At 43.4% G+C, this 18,287-nt stretch overlaps 1 protein-coding gene across 1 annotated transcript in view; it reads right to left on the bottom strand.

Annotated features, from left to right (window-relative positions):
• The window catches only part of rbms3 (RNA binding motif, single stranded interacting protein), a 306,064-nt gene that overhangs the window by 36,640 nt on the left and 251,137 nt on the right, over positions 1 to 18,287 (bottom strand). The window contains exons 9-11 of the mRNA XM_020640216.3: positions 13,936 to 14,042; positions 6,852 to 6,892; positions 4,011 to 4,107 (exon numbers count right to left, since the gene is read on the bottom strand). Of these exons, the coding sequence (XP_020495872.1) occupies positions 4,011 to 4,107; positions 6,852 to 6,892; positions 13,936 to 14,042 (245 nt within the window). The remainder of the gene's footprint in view (positions 1 to 4,010; positions 4,108 to 6,851; positions 6,893 to 13,935; positions 14,043 to 18,287) is intronic.

Below are 18,287 nucleotides of genomic sequence, written 5' to 3'. Positions count from 1 at the left end.
TTAACGGCCAGTGAAGTTGCAAGATGGGTAAATGTGTTGATTGGAGGGCAGGCTGCTTATCATTCAAACATAGAAGGACAGAAAAATGAATAAAAACAGGGATTTGTGAGTGTTGGATGGGAGTTTTCTTATTTCTGGGCAAAAAATTCAGAGGAATGCCGATCCATTACCAGAGGTAAACATTCACAGACAGCATATTTACAATTGTGGATGAGAAAGTTAGAGATGTGAAACAGTGACAGAGACAATGATCAAGAGACTGGAGGAATGGAAGAACAAACAGAGCTTTTAGATGTGCTGGAGAGAGGAATTAGACAGCTTGTAGCAGACAAACACACAGGCTGGCCGCTGATCCTGCTAAAATGATTAGATTAAACAAAGACAAACATGGAATAATCTGCTATAAGAGCAATCAATCCTCTGAGCCAACCCAAATGCGCAGTTTGGATCCAGACCTGAACAAGCTTGATATTCTATAACATGACGCCAAGTCTGTTTGTTTATACATGGCAGTATTTGTTCTCCCCAGCTGAACGGGACAGCAGATAGACACACAGAAAGCTTATCTTTAATCACTTATCTGCAGTGTTTTCTGACTGAGATACTGCATGACCATCGTGGGTTTATTTAATGGAGAACAGAACTGCAGTCTTTGGGAGGAAATTTTCTGAAGAAATGGATAAAATCTTTGGTTGTCTTTGATTTTTATTCTTTTTTTGAATAATGCAAAAAATGTCCTCACAGCCAGTAAAGTTAAAATCTTCTAAATCACTACCACATGATGTTCCTTTGTAATTTATGGTCCCAGTTGGTGTACATTTGAGATAGAGCAGTGTATACTATGGGGCATGGCTATCTGTGATTAAAAAGTCACTATCACAGCAACCTGTCAACTAGAATAGACATTGCAATGTGTATTCACCCAATCCACCAGATATGCTTCCTTTTGGTTCCAAACAACCACGATGGAAACCAACGAAATGCTAAACACAAGGCTTTAAAATTGGTGATCCAAACTGGATGGGTGACGGCACTTTGGCTGCTTCTTGTTTTATACAGTTTAAGTGCTAAAGCCATGTTTACAGTCAGACCTCCAATAGTCCCCCCCCCCCCCCCCCCCCCCCCGTTTTGAGGTTGTACCAGATAACCAGTCTTGTCTCAAAGCTAAATGATTATTTGGAAAAATTATGACAAAAATTGGAAAAAGAAAGTGTCAAAGACGGATGATACTAGTAGATTTTTTGTGCTTCTTGTGCTTTTCTACTATAGCCATCTTACATAAAAACTGATACATATAGTATAAGACTGTGAACCAAGACCTTAACAGACCTACAGTATCCCTCACTATCTCTGCAGTTACAGATCAAATGTATGCTCTTGATGGGTAGAATGAAGAGCATAAACAAAAAGGCAATCTTGGACAGGGACTCAGCCTATTAATGCCGACTACATCAGAATGTAAACAATCAACATTTTGATTCAGATTTGATATATTCTGACAGACGGATTTTCATTTGTGCACAGTTTAGCTGGAGTGCAGAACTTGTTTCACAAAGTTGAAATTTCCACCATCTTCCCTACTTAAAAATGTATGTAATCATGCTGCTCCAATGCCTGCTTCTGATAGGATGTGTGTTAAGGAGGTCGTGTTATTTGGAATTTTGGAAATTTGGAAAGTTCACGTAAGTCAAACTTTTGTTGCACAGAAAGACAGTGCTGTGTTTCCGATGGCTCATGCTGCCTGAAGGAGTGCAGCTTCTATTCCAGATGGAAATGATGGCCTTGCTTTATGCAGTGTAGAACTTGTACTTGTGATGAGAACAAGTAGTTAGCCAAAAAACTGGCTAACTACTTGCCAAAAAACTGAACTTATCTGACTGTTTTTTTTTCCCGCATCTTTGAAGATACTTTTGACCTACAATAATAAGAATGTAAGACTTATTATTACTAACCAATTAAAAAAGCAGGGCTGAAGGCCACATGTGTATTGGTTATGTTTAAAAGTGCTATTTTGACAGTAAGAGCAGAACATGTTCCAATGAAACACTTGGCATTTGAAGAACCAAAAAAGTTGTTCGTGAGGACTTGGTCTGGACTTGGATTTTCCTGGAGATCTTAAAAACAGCTCTTAGAAGCTGGATTTGATTATTTTTCATTACATCCGTTACTAAGCGTACACTGTTAGCTATCACACTGGGTTCAGCTGGATTCAAGGTATCATGTGCATGACCAAAAAGAAGCTCCCCACCTCTGGCTGAACCTGGCAGCCTGTCTGTCAGCCAATAAGCCAGAAAGCTGAGCAGTCAGTCATTTATCAGCATGGCCAGCCAGTTGGCTGATTAATCAACCATTCATACTACCAGCCAGTTAGCTGGTTAGTAAGCCAGCCAGAAACATATGTATTCAGCCAGAGAGCCAGTCTGCAGAGTGGATGATGTAAACCAGACCACAGTCGGCTGGCGGCTCGAGCGGAGATCTTGGTCCTGATCTGGCCTGGACTTGGTCCTGTCATGTGGATCATTAAAGCTTCTTTTCCAGGAAACAAAGCCAATTGCCGGGCTTCAAAGAACGCCAGAACAGTGCTGCTGGCATGGATCATTTGAACATTTGATAAATAAATGCCATCAAAGTCGTAGCTCAGAAACGATCCACATACATGGACAAACACTATGAACGTACGTCTCACAAAGGGACTAGTTTCCATCATAAAAGGAAGTGATTTTCTTTTGTCTGGCGCATGTAGCTGCCCAGCCTGTCTTCTCTTTTCTTTTCCCTCTGTCTCTTTGTACTTGAACAGAAGATGAAGGACTCACCTTCCCACCGTGACTGGCTGAAGGGCGATATTACAGGAAGCAGAGGCAGAGCTGCCCGATATTGAAACTGTGAGGATTAATATTCCTCAAAAGCCCAGCCATTGTTTTTGATAAATCAATTTGGGAAGCCTTCTGAGAGCGGATTAGAGATGCGCCCTGGCCCACTTTTCTCTCTCCTCCTCTGCCTCCTCCTCCCTTTTTTCCCCCCTTACCCCTCCACCACAGGTACTAGACCATAGTTTTAATCAAGCGTGCCTCAAAGACGGGCACAGCAACCTTCAGCGACACCCCTCCTCCTCCTCCTCCTCCTCTTCTTACTCTACCTCTTCCTCCTTCTCCCCCTCCACTTCCTCCTTCTCCCCTCCTCCTCTCTTTCCTCCTCCTCCTCCTCCTCCCCCTCTCTTTCCTCCTCCTACTCCTCTTCCTCCTCCTCCTCTTCCTCCTCCTTCTCTTCCTCATCCTCTTCTTCCTCCTCCTCCTCTTCCTCTTCCTCCTCCTCCTCTCTCTTCCTCTTCCTCCTCCCCCCCTCCCCCTCCCCACCTGAGCCATCACCACACCCATCCTATCCGTCCTCTTCTCCCTAGTTGTCTCTCTCTCCATCTGTCCCTTCCATACTCCTCTCTATCCTTCATCTCTTTTCTCTCGCTCACTCTCCACCTCTCTGCATACAAAAAACAGAGACGATGTTAAAAGATAGCGTCTGAGTGCGAGGGCACGAAGGCGCCGGCTCACAATGTTTCAAAGTGGAGAACTTTGAAACAACAAAGATCACAACCACGAGGTGTGTGGCGATTCAGCGTGGATGAGGAAACGTTTTTATCCAAGAGAGAAGAAATAAAATCGCGTTAGCAGCTTAGAGAGCACAAAAGAGGTCAGGAAAGTGGAAGGGAGAGAAGCGTTTGTTTTTCTTCGACACTTTCATTCTTGATGGCTGATTTTATATCTTTCTACGCTGCCAGCCTTTTTTTAATCCCTTTTTTTTCTAGCGCTTGTTTTCTGATGCCTGTTGTGTTCGCCTCCCACGAAACAGATGTCATGGAGCACAGCTGGACCAGCAAAGAAACGATGAGAAGAAGAAGAAGAGAGAGCCTCACACTGTGTTTGCAGCCCCTCTCTTCAAATTTACACAAAACAAACCCTCCTGTTACACACACACAGTCAGCAATCTACCCACAATGCAGTGCATTAAGGCCCCACCTGATATGTGGAGACGGGGGAAGCAGCGATGAAGGGCGTGATGGAGGTCTGTGCGATCATGCGATTGGTGGCGATGCTGTAAGGCGAGGAGTAGAACCTGAGGAGGGATGGAGAGGAAGCAAAAGAAAAAAGAAGAAGAAAAAAAGGAAGTAGATGGAGGTAACAGAGAGACGAGAAGATAAGGCAGAATTAGTTTGTCAAATTCATACAGAGCAGAAGGTAGATATATTATTACCTTAGTTCAACAATGGAGCATTAACTGAGATCTTTGTCTGTATAAATCTATTTTAGTCTATATAAAAGACAAGACAACACATGCAGCTTACCACAAACCTACTCTCACACACACACACACACACACACACACACACACACACACACACACACACACACACACACACACACACACACACACACACACACACACACACACACACACACACACACACACACACACACACACACACACACACACACACACACACAGAAAAGAACATCCACACTCTGGGTTTATCCTGCTGCTTCTTCTGAGCAAACACTCAAGCAAATGAAAGTTTCATGAAATGTCTTATAGTGTTCTCAATTGAAAAGTTGGGTTTTATCACATCAAAATACTACTTTTATATGTCATCATATAAAAGTAGTATTTTTTTTCAATGTGGTTTTCAGTATTGAGTCCACACTGTACCGTGCTGCATGGCTTTAAGTAGCAGACTTGTACGCTGAGCTTGGAGAATTTGCTCAATGCATTTTTAGACAGTTTGACATGAGCCGCACAGAAGCAAGGTGATGTGTTATGCCATGATATCTCATTGTTTAAAGAAAGCTTCTAAAAGTCTCCTGAATTGAAGATCATATCATGTTACTGGCCGAGTATCTTTAACTCGTCATATACCAGGGTTTACAAACCGACATTACATTTCAAGGTACAGAAGTAGCTCTTGGGGCGCCGCTGGTTCAGCTCAGTTGGTAGAGCAGGTGCCCCATGTGTACAGAGGTGATAGTCCTCATCGCACCCAGGTTTGATCCCTGTCCTCAAGCTATTTGGCGCATGTCATCCCCAAGTCCAACTCCCCAACATGTCCTGTGTATCTTCAGCTGTCCTATCAAAGGCCAAAAAGCCTGAAATAATCTTGAATAAAAGAGAATTAGCTCCCCATGTTGTGCAGTACTTATATTTTCAGGCTAATGTTCTGTTTGGAGCAGAGGTTGAGTTTAACTTTCTCACTGTCCGTCATTTGGAAAGTCAGGGTTGTAAAAATTCTGTCAGACTGTTATTATGCATCATTTTATTTTTTTCTTCCTATGAATAAACTTTGACGAGACGTTACTTGAACTGAAATAGATCGACTTGTGTTGTTGCCTGTAACTCAAACCTTCTCTTTGTTCACAGGGACTTTAACTAGGTGCTCACTTAAACTTGAATTAAACTCATCAGGGGAGATTACAGCAGAGGCCACTGTCATTACTTTTTGCCTCTTTGTTTCATACAGACGACTTCTCTGAAGGCTGAGCCCTCGTCCTGATGGAATTACACAGCGCTACTTAAGACAAAGTTTTGTTGCCAGGAAACTTTTATTCCGTTGAAGGGATCAGAACTAGACATGAATGTTGGATTAACCGTTCCTCCTCCGTAACTGGCTTCAGCGGGAGGAAACCCTGCAGCATGCCGCCCCGCTGCAGCCCCCTAGACCCCTCTACTCATAAAGCTAACAGACGCGCTCAAAGGCCTCCAGCCAATAGCTATTCAACACACTGTCAGAAACCGGATAAACATAGCCTACAGTGTCTCGGGTTCGCAATTAAGTGCACATGCTCTAAGGGAATCTTTTTTTAATTGATTGAATCACCTCCTCGATGTACCAGCATGCGATACTGGATTGCCCTCAGTATTATAAACCGTCAAAATGATGGACAGCCTTCAAAATCTTCTGTCACTGTAGAAAGACTAGTTTGTGTAATAAAAGAAATGTATTATAATTTCTACATTCTTAGAACTATATCAAATGTGCAAACTCAGTTTTTTACCAGATGGAAGCAGTTAACTGACTATTATTCCTCCGTATCTGTAAAATGATTTACTCTATTATGCATTTTCCACTTTTCCTTAACACTTGAATATAGTCGACTACTTTTATATTATTTTCTACTAAATTCACCCATTTCCCCTTATTTTCTGAGATATATAATTATGAGGCTAAAGTTCTGGCTGAATGTATTAAGAGAGAATCTTTCCTCTCCCAGCAGGTCTGTTGCTTAACACAAGTATCTGAGGGATTATAATTTAGCGGATTTGGAGCAAAGCAGGCTTTTACATGGCAGGCTGTGTGTAATGAGTGAAGCTATTCATCCCGTTTTTGGGAGTTTTTTTTTGTGGTGAAGATTGACTCGGAGTCACTGGGGGATAAGTGGTTTAGGAAGCGGGGAATAAGGAGCTTCCTGTGAACGACTGAGGCCACAGGGAGATACAAGGCTGCTTTAGAGCTCTCCTTCCTGTTTCAGAGCTCACAGGGACAAATAAAACATGTCGCCGGGTCGTTTATTTCTATAGCACCATTAAATCAAGACATAAAGACGCACAGGAACACACACACATATATATAAAGAGCAGAACACACGTAAACACACACGCTAACTCAGCTACCCTATGTTACTTCTCAGCCGACACCACCATTGGAAACTGATATTTGAAGTCCATACAGATTTCCTTAATCAAACAGTGACAAAGTGCAGACACTACATTAATCTTTATGTATGACAGTATTATTGACTGGGCCCCTATGAGCCAAGAGGTGAGTGTATTAGTTGGTGCCAAGGATGGATTGATTGTCAGACTCTTACCCGTTCTGCATTGCAGCCGGATCATATAACGCCATGCCGCTCTGAAAGAGAACCAAAAACATATACATGTAGAATTAATCACAAATAAAGAATGTGTTATAAAGAAAGAAATACTAAAAGTACAAAAGAGAACATTGTGACAATTATAAAGACAGTTTGTCATATAAAGATGATACAATTATACATTCATTTTTTTGTTCGGATTAAAAAATGTAGATGAAAACTTGGTTCAGTAACGTTGACCACGCCTCAAATACAACCCATACGTTTCATACTTATTTAAGCACGCCTTAATCCCTACTATTCCTGTGATGCAGATTTCACATCCCTTCATCCCTCACCCCTCGACCCTTACCTTCATCCCTCACCCCTCGACCCTTACCTTCATCCCTCACCCCTCGACCCTTACCTTCATCCCTCACCCCTCCACCCTTACCTTCATCCCACACCCCTCGATGCTTACCTTCATCCCTCACCCCTCGACCCTTACCTTCATCCCTCACCCCTCCACCCTTACCTTCATCCCACACCCCTCGATGCTTACCTTCATCCCTCACCCCTCGACCCTTACCTTCATCCCTCACCCCTCGACCCTTACCTTCATCCCACACCCCTCGACCCTTACCTTCATCCCTCGACCCTTACCTTCATCCCTCACCCCTCAACCCTTACCTTCATCCCTCGACCCTTACCTTCATCCCTCACCCCTCAACCCTTACCTTCATCCCTCGACCCTTACCTTCATCCCTCACCCCTCGACCCTTACCTTCATCCCACACCCCTCGACGCTTACCTTCATCCCTCACCCCTCGACCCTTACCTTCATTCCACATCCCTCGACCCTTACCTTCATCCCTCGACCCTTACCTTCATCCCTCACCCCTCGACCCTTACCTTCATCCCTCACCCCTCGACCCTTACCTTCATCCCACATCCCTCGACCCTTACCTTCATCCCTCGACCCTTACCTTCATCCCTCACCCCTCGACCCTTACCTTCATCCCACACCCCTCGACCCTTACCTTCATCCCACATCCCTCGACCCTTAACTTCATCCCTCGACCCTTAACTTCATCCCTCGACCCTTACCTTCATCCCTCACCCCTCGACCCTTAACTTCATCCCTCGACCCTTACCTTCATCCCCCTACCCTTACCTTCATCCCTCTACCCTTACCTTCATCCCCCTACCCTTACCTTCATCCCTCTACCCTTACCTTCATCCCTCCACCCTCAATCTTCCTATTATCCGACTCTGCTCATCATTTCGATCTCTGCCATGCATATTACTCTAAACTATTCTAAATCAGTATAAAGATACTGACCACTTGGTGTGGTCTTTGTTCGTGAAATGTTATTAAGTGAGCTGTAGAGATAGTTGGCTTCAGACGTCAGACATGCTGTTTCCTGTTAGCACTCTCAATGCTAAGCAAGGCTAACCACCTGAACCTTTATATTAAGCATGCAGACAAGACCTTCTGAAGGAACAAGAAAGACGCACACTTTTGGTTATTTGATTCAGTCCCAACATTTCAGAAGGTAGACCCTCACTGGTACAGTTAAATTGTATAGTATAGTTCTGTTGGACATTGGGGATCATTCAGCCACTGTCCTTTGTGTGTTATTTTTGTGTTGGTTTGTTTCTTGACAATCTGTCAATATGCTCCTGCAATGTCACCAAGAAATTGAGCCGTACCTTTATTGTACCTGGAGAATGTGTTCATTTATATCCTGATTCTCTTGTTCAAAAGTGATTCAATCAAATCAAAATCATTTCAAATTGAAAAATCTGGCAAGCGACAAAGCCAATGTGGGAAACAGCTCTGTCAATAGGACAAAGGGAATTGATAGCGAGGACGCGACTCCTCTCTCTATTTCAATCACGTACAATCATGGTTTTATGAATAAGACTGAATGAAGATGTGCCCTTTGCAGAGAAAAAGGAGTGAGTGAAAAATTCACTTTTTTGTCTGGTGGTGATGATGTGTGTGCGCGGGTGTGTAAGTGAGTGTGTGTGGCCCCCCTAAGAGTCCAGGAGAGAAACCTGTGCGGCACAATCTGTCATCTGCATTCCTGAAGGTTCTCTCCCGGAGGAGGGCTAATCCGATTTCTTTTAACGTGAGGCTGCTGAGGACGGCAGATTTCATCAGCATACACACACATACACACTCTCTTTTTCCTCCCCTTCCTCTCTCCCTCTCTCTCACTTTACCCCTCCATTCTTCTAGTGTTCTACACCTTCCTCTCCTTACCTTTGTCTCTTCATCCCTCACCCCCCTCATCTCTTAATCTCCCCTCCTCCTGTCTCTCTGGACCACTTTTTTGACCTTGTTCCTCCGGAGGGTTACCTACTCGGCTGTAATGTTAAGGGAATAGTGGCTCAGAGGAACAGGGGGGATCAGTGCTCCTAGACTGAACCCACGTCAGTGAGTAAAGACACACAATCTCCTCTGAATGAATAAACCCTTGCTGGTGTTTTGTGACTATAAGGGCTTTAGAAGACATTTAGATGAGGGAACTTGCAGCATCCCCTTTGACATGTAAACAACTTTTAAACTTTCAGTGTCTTTCGTTAAAATTCTGTTTGTGTATTTAGAAATTATTTGCAGCTGACATGGCCAGCTGTCTGCTAAGGCTGATAACTCCCATAAGTGCTGCCCTTGGTTGCATGTCCTGATGAATTCTGCAGCAGAGAAAACTCTGAAGCAGCAGCCTGCATGGCTGATGACTGTAAGACTTTTCTATGGATTTATACACACACACACACACACACACACACACACACACACACACACACACACACACACACACACACACACACACACACACACACACACACACACACACACACACACACACACACACACACACACACACACACACACACACACACACACGTTGACCAGCTCCATCCTGGTATTTTTGTCTTCCATACACACATTCACTTTCTATTTTTTCTCCCAGCCTCGTGGCCATACACACACACAACACACACACACACACACACACACACACACACACACACACACACACACACACACACACACACACACACACACACACACACACACACACACACACACACACACACACACACACACACACACACACACACACACACACACACACACACACACACAGCAAACCCTCACACACACTCGGACATCTGTCAGGCTTTCACACAGAGTGGAAAGCCGGATGTTTTTTTTTTCATCTACACTCATTCCCCCTGAGTAGGTGCTTGAGAAGTGTGACTTTGAAAGTTTTTGTGTGTGGGAGTGTGTGCTGGTGAAAGTGAGTGAGGAAGAGAAAAAAGGGAAAGAGAGAGAGAAAAAAAAGGAGAGAAAAAAGAACAAGAACCCACGGCGCTTGTGTGTGTGTGTGTCCGCTGCAGAAAAAATGCAGTGACTAATATGTTTGTCAGCATGAGACAGCGAGAAGCAGCACTTTCTAGACTCCCACTTTGGGTAGTTTACAAGAAAATCTGTCATATATTTCTCAATCCTCACCAGCAGCCACCCTGCAGCACTCAACCCTGTGTAACTCCTGACTGATCATGCAATGTGTTCCCTCTCTCTTTCTGTCTCTCAGTCTCACTGAGTCTCTCTCTCTCTCTCTCTCTCTCTCTCTCTCCATATGTTGCTGTGGGATCTGGGAAGACTTCAAACATCAGGAAGAGATGGAAAGAACGACTAGAAGGAAAGAGCGCTGAAGGGCAGAAAGAGAGCCAGCCGGAGAAGAAGAGAGTGAGAGGAAGAGATTTGAGCAGAGTGAGACACGCTGTAGAGATGGAGGCGGGGGGGGGAGGGGTGGAGGTACATGGAGAAAAAGAAAGAGAGAGAGTAATGGATTGGTTTTGGTGTTGCTCCCTGTATTTCTGCCTGGCGCAGGGAGCGAGTTGAAGAATGGACACAACTCTGATAAATAGGCTTACATGTGATGTCTATCTGCTGTCTGCCCGAGCAGCTGATCACTGACCACCGCATGCAAACACACACACATACACACACATGCATGCACGGATTACTATCCTTAATGCATAAAGGCCTTTCTATTAAAAATGTACTTGTACATGCATTCTGAATGCAGTGCAATCTGAGTGCTATCTGCAGGTGGTCTGACTTCCACTGTGACCTCCAGGTGCTAATGTGAGGTGAAGGAAAAAAGGATTCTAAAGCAAGCCAGACAAAAGCAACTCACGGCCCCTAATCAATAATGGACAACGAAATGTAACTAGCGTTGCTCCTAAAATGAGATTATTTAAAAGGAAATGTGCCTTTTAAGGGCAGGTATGAATGCAAAAACCTGGTGTATAACAGGATGTTAATAGATGATGTTACACACTCTGCTGAAGGCTGAGAGTAAGACTGAACCCTGACTTAGACTGCAGATGTACCTTTTATTTCTGGTGATTTTATTTCATGATAACAGACTCCTCACCTTCTCTTTGAGGTAGTAAGGAGCGTCATATTTAGGTGCAATAGAGGTATATGATGACTAAATCCTAACTTTGTGTCACTAGAGTCTAGTGAAGAGACCACAGCAAAATAGCTACCATGTGCTTTTTAATGCAAAATCAAGAATGTAATGTGAAAATGTATGGAAATCATAGAGAATCAAGGGGGGTGACATGTGCATACCACTTTTAAAAATAATTTTGTACCTTGGTTTTGTGATTTTTGAGTCAGAGTTTCAACCATGCATTACTTTAAATAACATCCAATAAGATAAGGACTTGATAAATGTGCACGTTTTTTTTTTTTTAATAAGTCTATTTGTTCCAAAGGACAACAAAATAAAGGACAGTATTAAACCAAATCTCAATCTAGTCAACAAGTTGAACTTATTTGAACCCTCTCCTCACTTTAAATGCTAACCCTCTAATTATAATATTTCTCTGCGAAGTTTGTCGGCTAAAATGACCTCAGTTTTAAAAACACTGTCCTCACTCTGAAGGTCTATATCTCACACTGGCTCCCTCAAGGATAGCAAAAGCACACACACACACGCGCACACACACGCACGCACGCACGCACACACACACACACACACACACACACACACACAGGTTCTGTGTTCAGCTTCTGATTTACACATTCACACACACAGTGCCTTGAACTCTGGCCGTTAAGCCTCGGCCTCTCAGTCATGCTGCTGCAATTGAACAAGAGGGAGGAGGGATTTTTAAAACAGCAAGTTTTAAACTCATGTGCTACGTCTGTCCACAGTGCACCGTGGTATTATCACTTTGACTTAAAAACTGTATAAAGAAGTCAAACTTCCTGGAAAGGAATGATGTTGATGTTGGATGTGTTTCAGAAAAGCATAATTAGCAGAATATAGACATTGAGTACTGGAGGTAGGATCAGTGTTACATGGTGAGAAGGTGCTGAATGATCAGGTCAAAGATAGTGAGGAAGTCAGGGTTAAAGTAAGGTAAAGAGAAATGAGGGGGGTGTTTCCTGTTTCCTCTCTTTGGAGCCTTTTTTTTCCCTTTAATCTTTAATGTAATAGGGATATTACACCCCTCACGATTTAGCATACACACACACACACGCATTCAAACACAATCACTCATTTTACCTCAAGTCTACTGACCCTGTCAACGTGTGGAGCAGCAGGAGGATGTAGCAATTTGATTTAGGTTAAACACGCTTCACTGGCTCACAGGTGTGAGACGTGCTCAACATGTGACAGACACACAAACAAACACACATGTTTCCTGTTATACCCCACACACTCCTTCCCGACATACACCCGCACAGACACACAGAGAGCATATGTTTGCTGAAGGACAAACATTTAATCTCTTTTACCTTGCCGTTTCAGCACAACTGTCAGCCTCTCTTAATGTGTGTGTGTGTGTGTGTGTGTGTGTGTATTTGTGTGTTCCATATAGTCCAGTCTCTCTTCCTGTCTCCTCTGTGCGTCCTTCCCAGTATAGCTGCTCTGTATCCTATGAAGACACTTTAACCTTGTCTCTACATGTTGCTGATGAATATGTTACCATGGTGCTGTATCCAATTTCTGTTTTTCCCTGCATCCTGATGTATGGCGGGAATATATGTGTTCACTGAGGCGTTCGGCCTGAGATGCAATTTACGTGACAGCGCCTATGCATCCGGGGGCAGTTTGATCGATATCTGTTTTTTTTTTTTCTCTGTTCTTTCTGTAACAGCCTCATACGTTAGAGTAAATACAAATGACAGGCAGTAAGAGTTCACGTAAAACCAGATGTTAGAGCCAACTCAAGGGGCTTTGTTAGCAAGTGTGGGGTCTGCTATTAGAAATAACATGACCTCAGAGGTAAACGCCTGGTCTATAATGTCATCCTGTTGCATCAGAAAAGACTTCATCTGGGTCAAGTTGTATGTTATGGCTGCAGTCTTTCCTGATTTTCAATTCTAATCGAGTAACTATCACTTTAAGAATGTGTGAATGTAAATGTGTTTGACATTTTGGTGCTTTTATTTACTGAATTTGTGAATGTGAGCATAAAGGTAATACAAAATAAAAGAAGCATTTGATGAACCATTAATTTAGTAAATGGATTTTGTTAGAAGCACTTCATATTTAAACTTCAATGTTTGTTTTTTCTTAAATCAAAAGAGCTGTTCCAAAACTGACACCGGTATCTAAAATGCCTCCAACACAGAAAAAATGATCAATTACTCTGCTGATTATTGAGACTAACCAGTTGATCAATAAGGCAATGAGTGGGTTGGTGGGTACATTTGATTTTTTAGGTTATATTTTGTATTTTTTTCTGTGTTGTATGGCATCAGTCAGGGGTACTCAGAATCTGCCTACTTGTGAATGTAAGTATTAAAATTCTATCAGGAATAAAAAGTAGTATTGCTGCGTCTCTAACATGACTAACTTTAAGAGTCACAGTTTTTATTGTTTACAATTAACTCAATGTATTTTGTCATGTTATTTAGGGATCCAGTTGTGATCTGTACTGATTTGTTACTTTACTTTACCAGCACCTTTTGAAAGACGTTTTCTACTCAATTTTGACACAGTAAACACTTTATTTGATCTGTGAGGGTAATAAAAGGTCGTGTCTGAGGGAAACCTCTTACCTCGCCTTCTCTGTGCCATGGCCTTCCGTTCTGAGGGTACTTGCTCTGACTCTGGCGTTTTTTCTGCCCTCCGTCGGCAAATTTGCACAGCAAAGGCTCCGTGGGAGCTGCAGAGACAGGGAGAGGAGACAAAATGGTATTAGAAGGACTTAATTCTGTCACCTCTTTCAGAGGGAGGGACACCCCCTTTTAAAGTGCGTCGCATGAGTCTGCTTCTGTCTTTCCTCCACTCTCCCCCTCCTGTTGGAGCTCGCAGACAGATTCCCAAACCGACAATGTTGGCAGGCCCTGCCTTCCCCAGCCCAGGCTGGCAGCTCATGAAAGAGCATTGCAGGGTATTGTTGAAATAATAATCACAGTAATCGCTCTTGTAAATACCTCTGAGATGGTAATGCAGGACTCTGGCTCTGGCAGCCAAGGCTTATTTCTAGAAGGCGTTCCTGTTCCTCACACATATTCCCTCTGTGTTGTACTTTTACAGCCATGTTCGTTCTCTTCTATTTGAAATGTTTTCCACACTGCTGTTTGAGAAGAGATACTTATGTTGCTTTTCTAACAGTGTACACCGGGGGCACTATAACCTTTTCTATCAGCAGGAAATCATGACATAAAAAACGATCATTATTTCAATTAGGATGCCAACACAAGGTGCTACATCTGTTGAGCTCACCTATAATGATAACTTCTCAAAGGGTATGTTCCCACACCGGTGCTGCAGGTGAGCACAAAATAAAAAAGACTAAATTGATGCAGGTGATGAGATACTGAAGAGAGAGAGACTCAATGACAGAAAAGATTGAAAAAATCAGAGGGGGGGGGGGGGGGGGAGTTCTCAGCGAGAGAAAGGAGTGGCTCTCTTGGCAGGGGATCTGGGGGGGGGTCTTAGGAGTGCTGGTTCCCCTTTTTGGTGCAAGTCAGCAAGATCAGAATCTCTTTCAAAGCAGACTGAGGAGATGAGAGAGGGGAATGAGACAGTGAGAAACAAGGGGACAGAGTGAAAGAGATTAGAGAAACAGGTGAGTGACTGGGGAGAGAAAGGAGGAGAAAACAAGAGGTCTTGGAAGAACCTACACGAGGATCAAACACTCAGTCCCTGGGAAGGTTGTACAGTTCAGCAACAGACCAGTACAGTCCACACTAAGCTTGTCCAGACACTGAACCTCTGCCGCCCTGCACCTGGCAGCTTAGAAAGGAACCCGGCTCGCCTGTCATCGCTTCTGCATTACAGGCCTGGCAGCTCGTAACACGGCCGCTCTGTGACAACACGTCGCTGTCTGCAGGAGGCGAGCAACGAGAGCTTTCATCACCCTGAGCAAGAGATGACACCAAATGAGAGAATGGTTGACGCTTTAATCTGCCATCCCAGATTTTAGAGGTGCTTGGGCCTTGATAATAACACAGCAATGAAATCAGGACACAGGAGAGAGAGAGAGAGAAATCAGAGCTGAGACAGATGTTTTAAACAGTCTGATCTCATGACCAGTGTTTCCATTATTTAGGCTTGAATATCTAACTTGACGTTTTGTTTTTGCATTTTTGTTATCTGAAATGTAGCTACTGCAAATGTCATTTTTTTAGATAAATATTTTATAGTTGTTAAACTTGTGTTAACATAGGGCAAAAAACATGCAAACATTCCTGTTTCAGTCCAACACATGTTAGTCCAAGAAAGAGTTAGTCGTTTCTGCCAAAGTTTTGATTTACTTGAAGGTCTAAAACAAATGCTCCAAAATGTATTCCAGAGCTTCACCTTGCATGCTTCCATCGGTTTTTGAATTACAGAAGTCAATATAAAGTATCCTGCCAAGTTTAGGTACTAAAGCGGGGGTTTTCAAAAGAGTGGTGTACAGTGGAGCCAAAGAGGTTAATACAAAGTTTGATTGAGAATCGGTAGCGCTCATGTAGTTAGTGTTGTCATCATGAGGTTGCTCTCTTAAAGTGTGTGCCAAATTAAAAATGATATATTTTCAGTGTTCAACCTAGAGGTGGCAAAAAAATCGATTTATATAAAAATCTAGATTCTTCTCTTCTACGATTTAATAACGATTCATAACTTCCAAAAATAGTTTTTTTTTTAAATTATTATTATTTATTTATTTTTTCTAATCTGTGACTCCCTGTTAAGTGCTAAGGGTAGCTCTTTAACTCAGTAGAATGCCAAATGGAGCAACAAGAAATGTAACCAGTCTCACAGAGGACTGGAGTCGATCCTGAAGTAGTGACTAACTCAGAAATAGACTTTGAATCCAGAATTGTTTTGAATCGAAAGTCGATTCCAAATCTAATCATGAAATCGAATCGTAAGACACCCAAAGATTCCCATTCAGGGGAAGCCTTAAGACAAACTCCGGTCGTAAAAAGTGAAAGTGTTTTTTTATGTTTTTGAGGGCCAATATGGGAAACCTTTCAGAATGTTGCGGAGGAAGGAGAGAGAGAACGAAAAATAAGCAGAAGAAAAAACAACAAAGCTGGTCCAAACCCCTCCTCTGGCACTCTGGGAGATAATTAGCTATTGGAGCGATTTGGAGAATCTGACACAGAGCACGCTGACGTTACTCCTGCGACTACATCCCAGTTCCCACAGTGAAGCAGCCAATTTGTTTAAGACTCCTGCCCAAGATCAACAGCCTCACACCACCCCACCCAGCCTGTGATCACACTCACCCTGCTGGAGCAATGACACACACACACACACACACACACACACACACACACACACACACACACACACACACACACACACACACACACACACACACACACACACACACACACACACACACACACACACACACACACACACACACACACACACACCCTCCTACCCTCCTACCCTCCTGCCCTGCAATAAAACCTAAAAAAACACACCAAAATACCTGCAGACACATTCATACGCAATTCCAACTGCTGCCAACCTGAAAGCCTTTTAGACCTCTCACCACACACACATCATTTCATGACTGGCACAGCCCAGAATAAACTGGGCCGTACTAGCTCACTGATGCTGTGTCTTTAAGTCATCGACTCCAAGTACAACACATTTGAAGCTGGCTTCAGTCTGCGTTGAAGGGGGCACTTTGGAAAAATAAAACTTCAACTGTGAACCAATTTGCTGCCTTCTAATGATCCAGAAACAAGGGAAAAAGACATAAAGTGCTGCTGGTCAGAGGTCAAGAGCTGACGCTAACAAGGTGCTTCGTGGGAACTCCTAATTGTCTTTTTATGTGGGTTGCCGTAGGAACTGCAAAACACATTAACGAGGGGTGACCGCAGACATACTGTATATATATATGCATGTGTGCTTTGGACCAACCAAAGAGCAAGCCTGCACATGTATAAACACAAAAGCAATTTAGCATGAACAAGATGTCCATGCTGCTAGCCTCGTTTGATCGCAGCCTCGGCTCAATCACACTCTGTGCATGTGGCTCTGGAGAGATAGTCATGGCTTCCTGCTCATCAACAGACACATTATCACACAGTAAAAAGAACCAAGTGAGTGCAGATGTACTTCTGTGCGAGGCGGTGGAATTACAATAGGCATTTAAACTGAAGCTTGTTGCACTTATTAGCGCTGCGTGCATTAGTAATTGTTGCTGTTGTTGCCTGTGTTTCCTGTGGGCCGGCATCTGGGGTAAATCAGCCCTTTGTCTGCAGAATAAGAGCCAGCACAGTGAGAACACCACATCACACCATTCCTTTTCTCTCTGCTGTCTGCAGACAAAGATCGCTCGCGTGCTCCGGATGGTCTCGCAAGGCCAGCTGAACAACATCTGATCCATGAATACAAATCAGCACACGTATTATAATACATCAATGTCAGTAACGTCAGACATTCATGCGCTGGCTGTACATCTGCTTGGCCTGAACGGTGAAATCAATGCAGGAATGCCCCCCCCCTGTGTGAAAGATTGTGCTCAGCTTTTCACCATCAAGACCGTTACAAAAGAGGCCTCTCACCAGGGCTGGGAGTCAACTTGCTTTGGTCTCAGCCCAGCAAACTCTTAAAGAGGGCTAACAGAGGGAACTCTTCAGACCAAAATATGTCACTCTGAAAAGATTTTGGATGATGGGAAGCTTTGTACTTCTTGATTACAACTTTAGTTGGATCCTACAGGTTTCTGGCTCGCAAGTTCCACAAGATATGTGTCTCTAGAAATTCATGTGTTTTACAGCAAGGGCAATGTTTGAAGAGGAAAGGGAAGAAAGAAGACAGTATTTTATTGCGATTCTGCAACACTCCGATGCTGCTCGAGGGGATCTCTAATTGGATCAACAACTGTCTGATTCCCATCAGCTAGCTTGACCTGTTTGCCCAGACTGAAGAGGCAGTGTCTTATGGGAAAGAGAGA

This window comes from Labrus bergylta, chromosome 19 (assembly GCF_963930695.1).
Source record: "Labrus bergylta chromosome 19, fLabBer1.1, whole genome shotgun sequence".
Taxonomy (NCBI): domain Eukaryota; kingdom Metazoa; phylum Chordata; class Actinopteri; order Labriformes; family Labridae; genus Labrus; species Labrus bergylta.
This window is presented reverse-complemented; position numbering and strand designations above follow the sequence as displayed.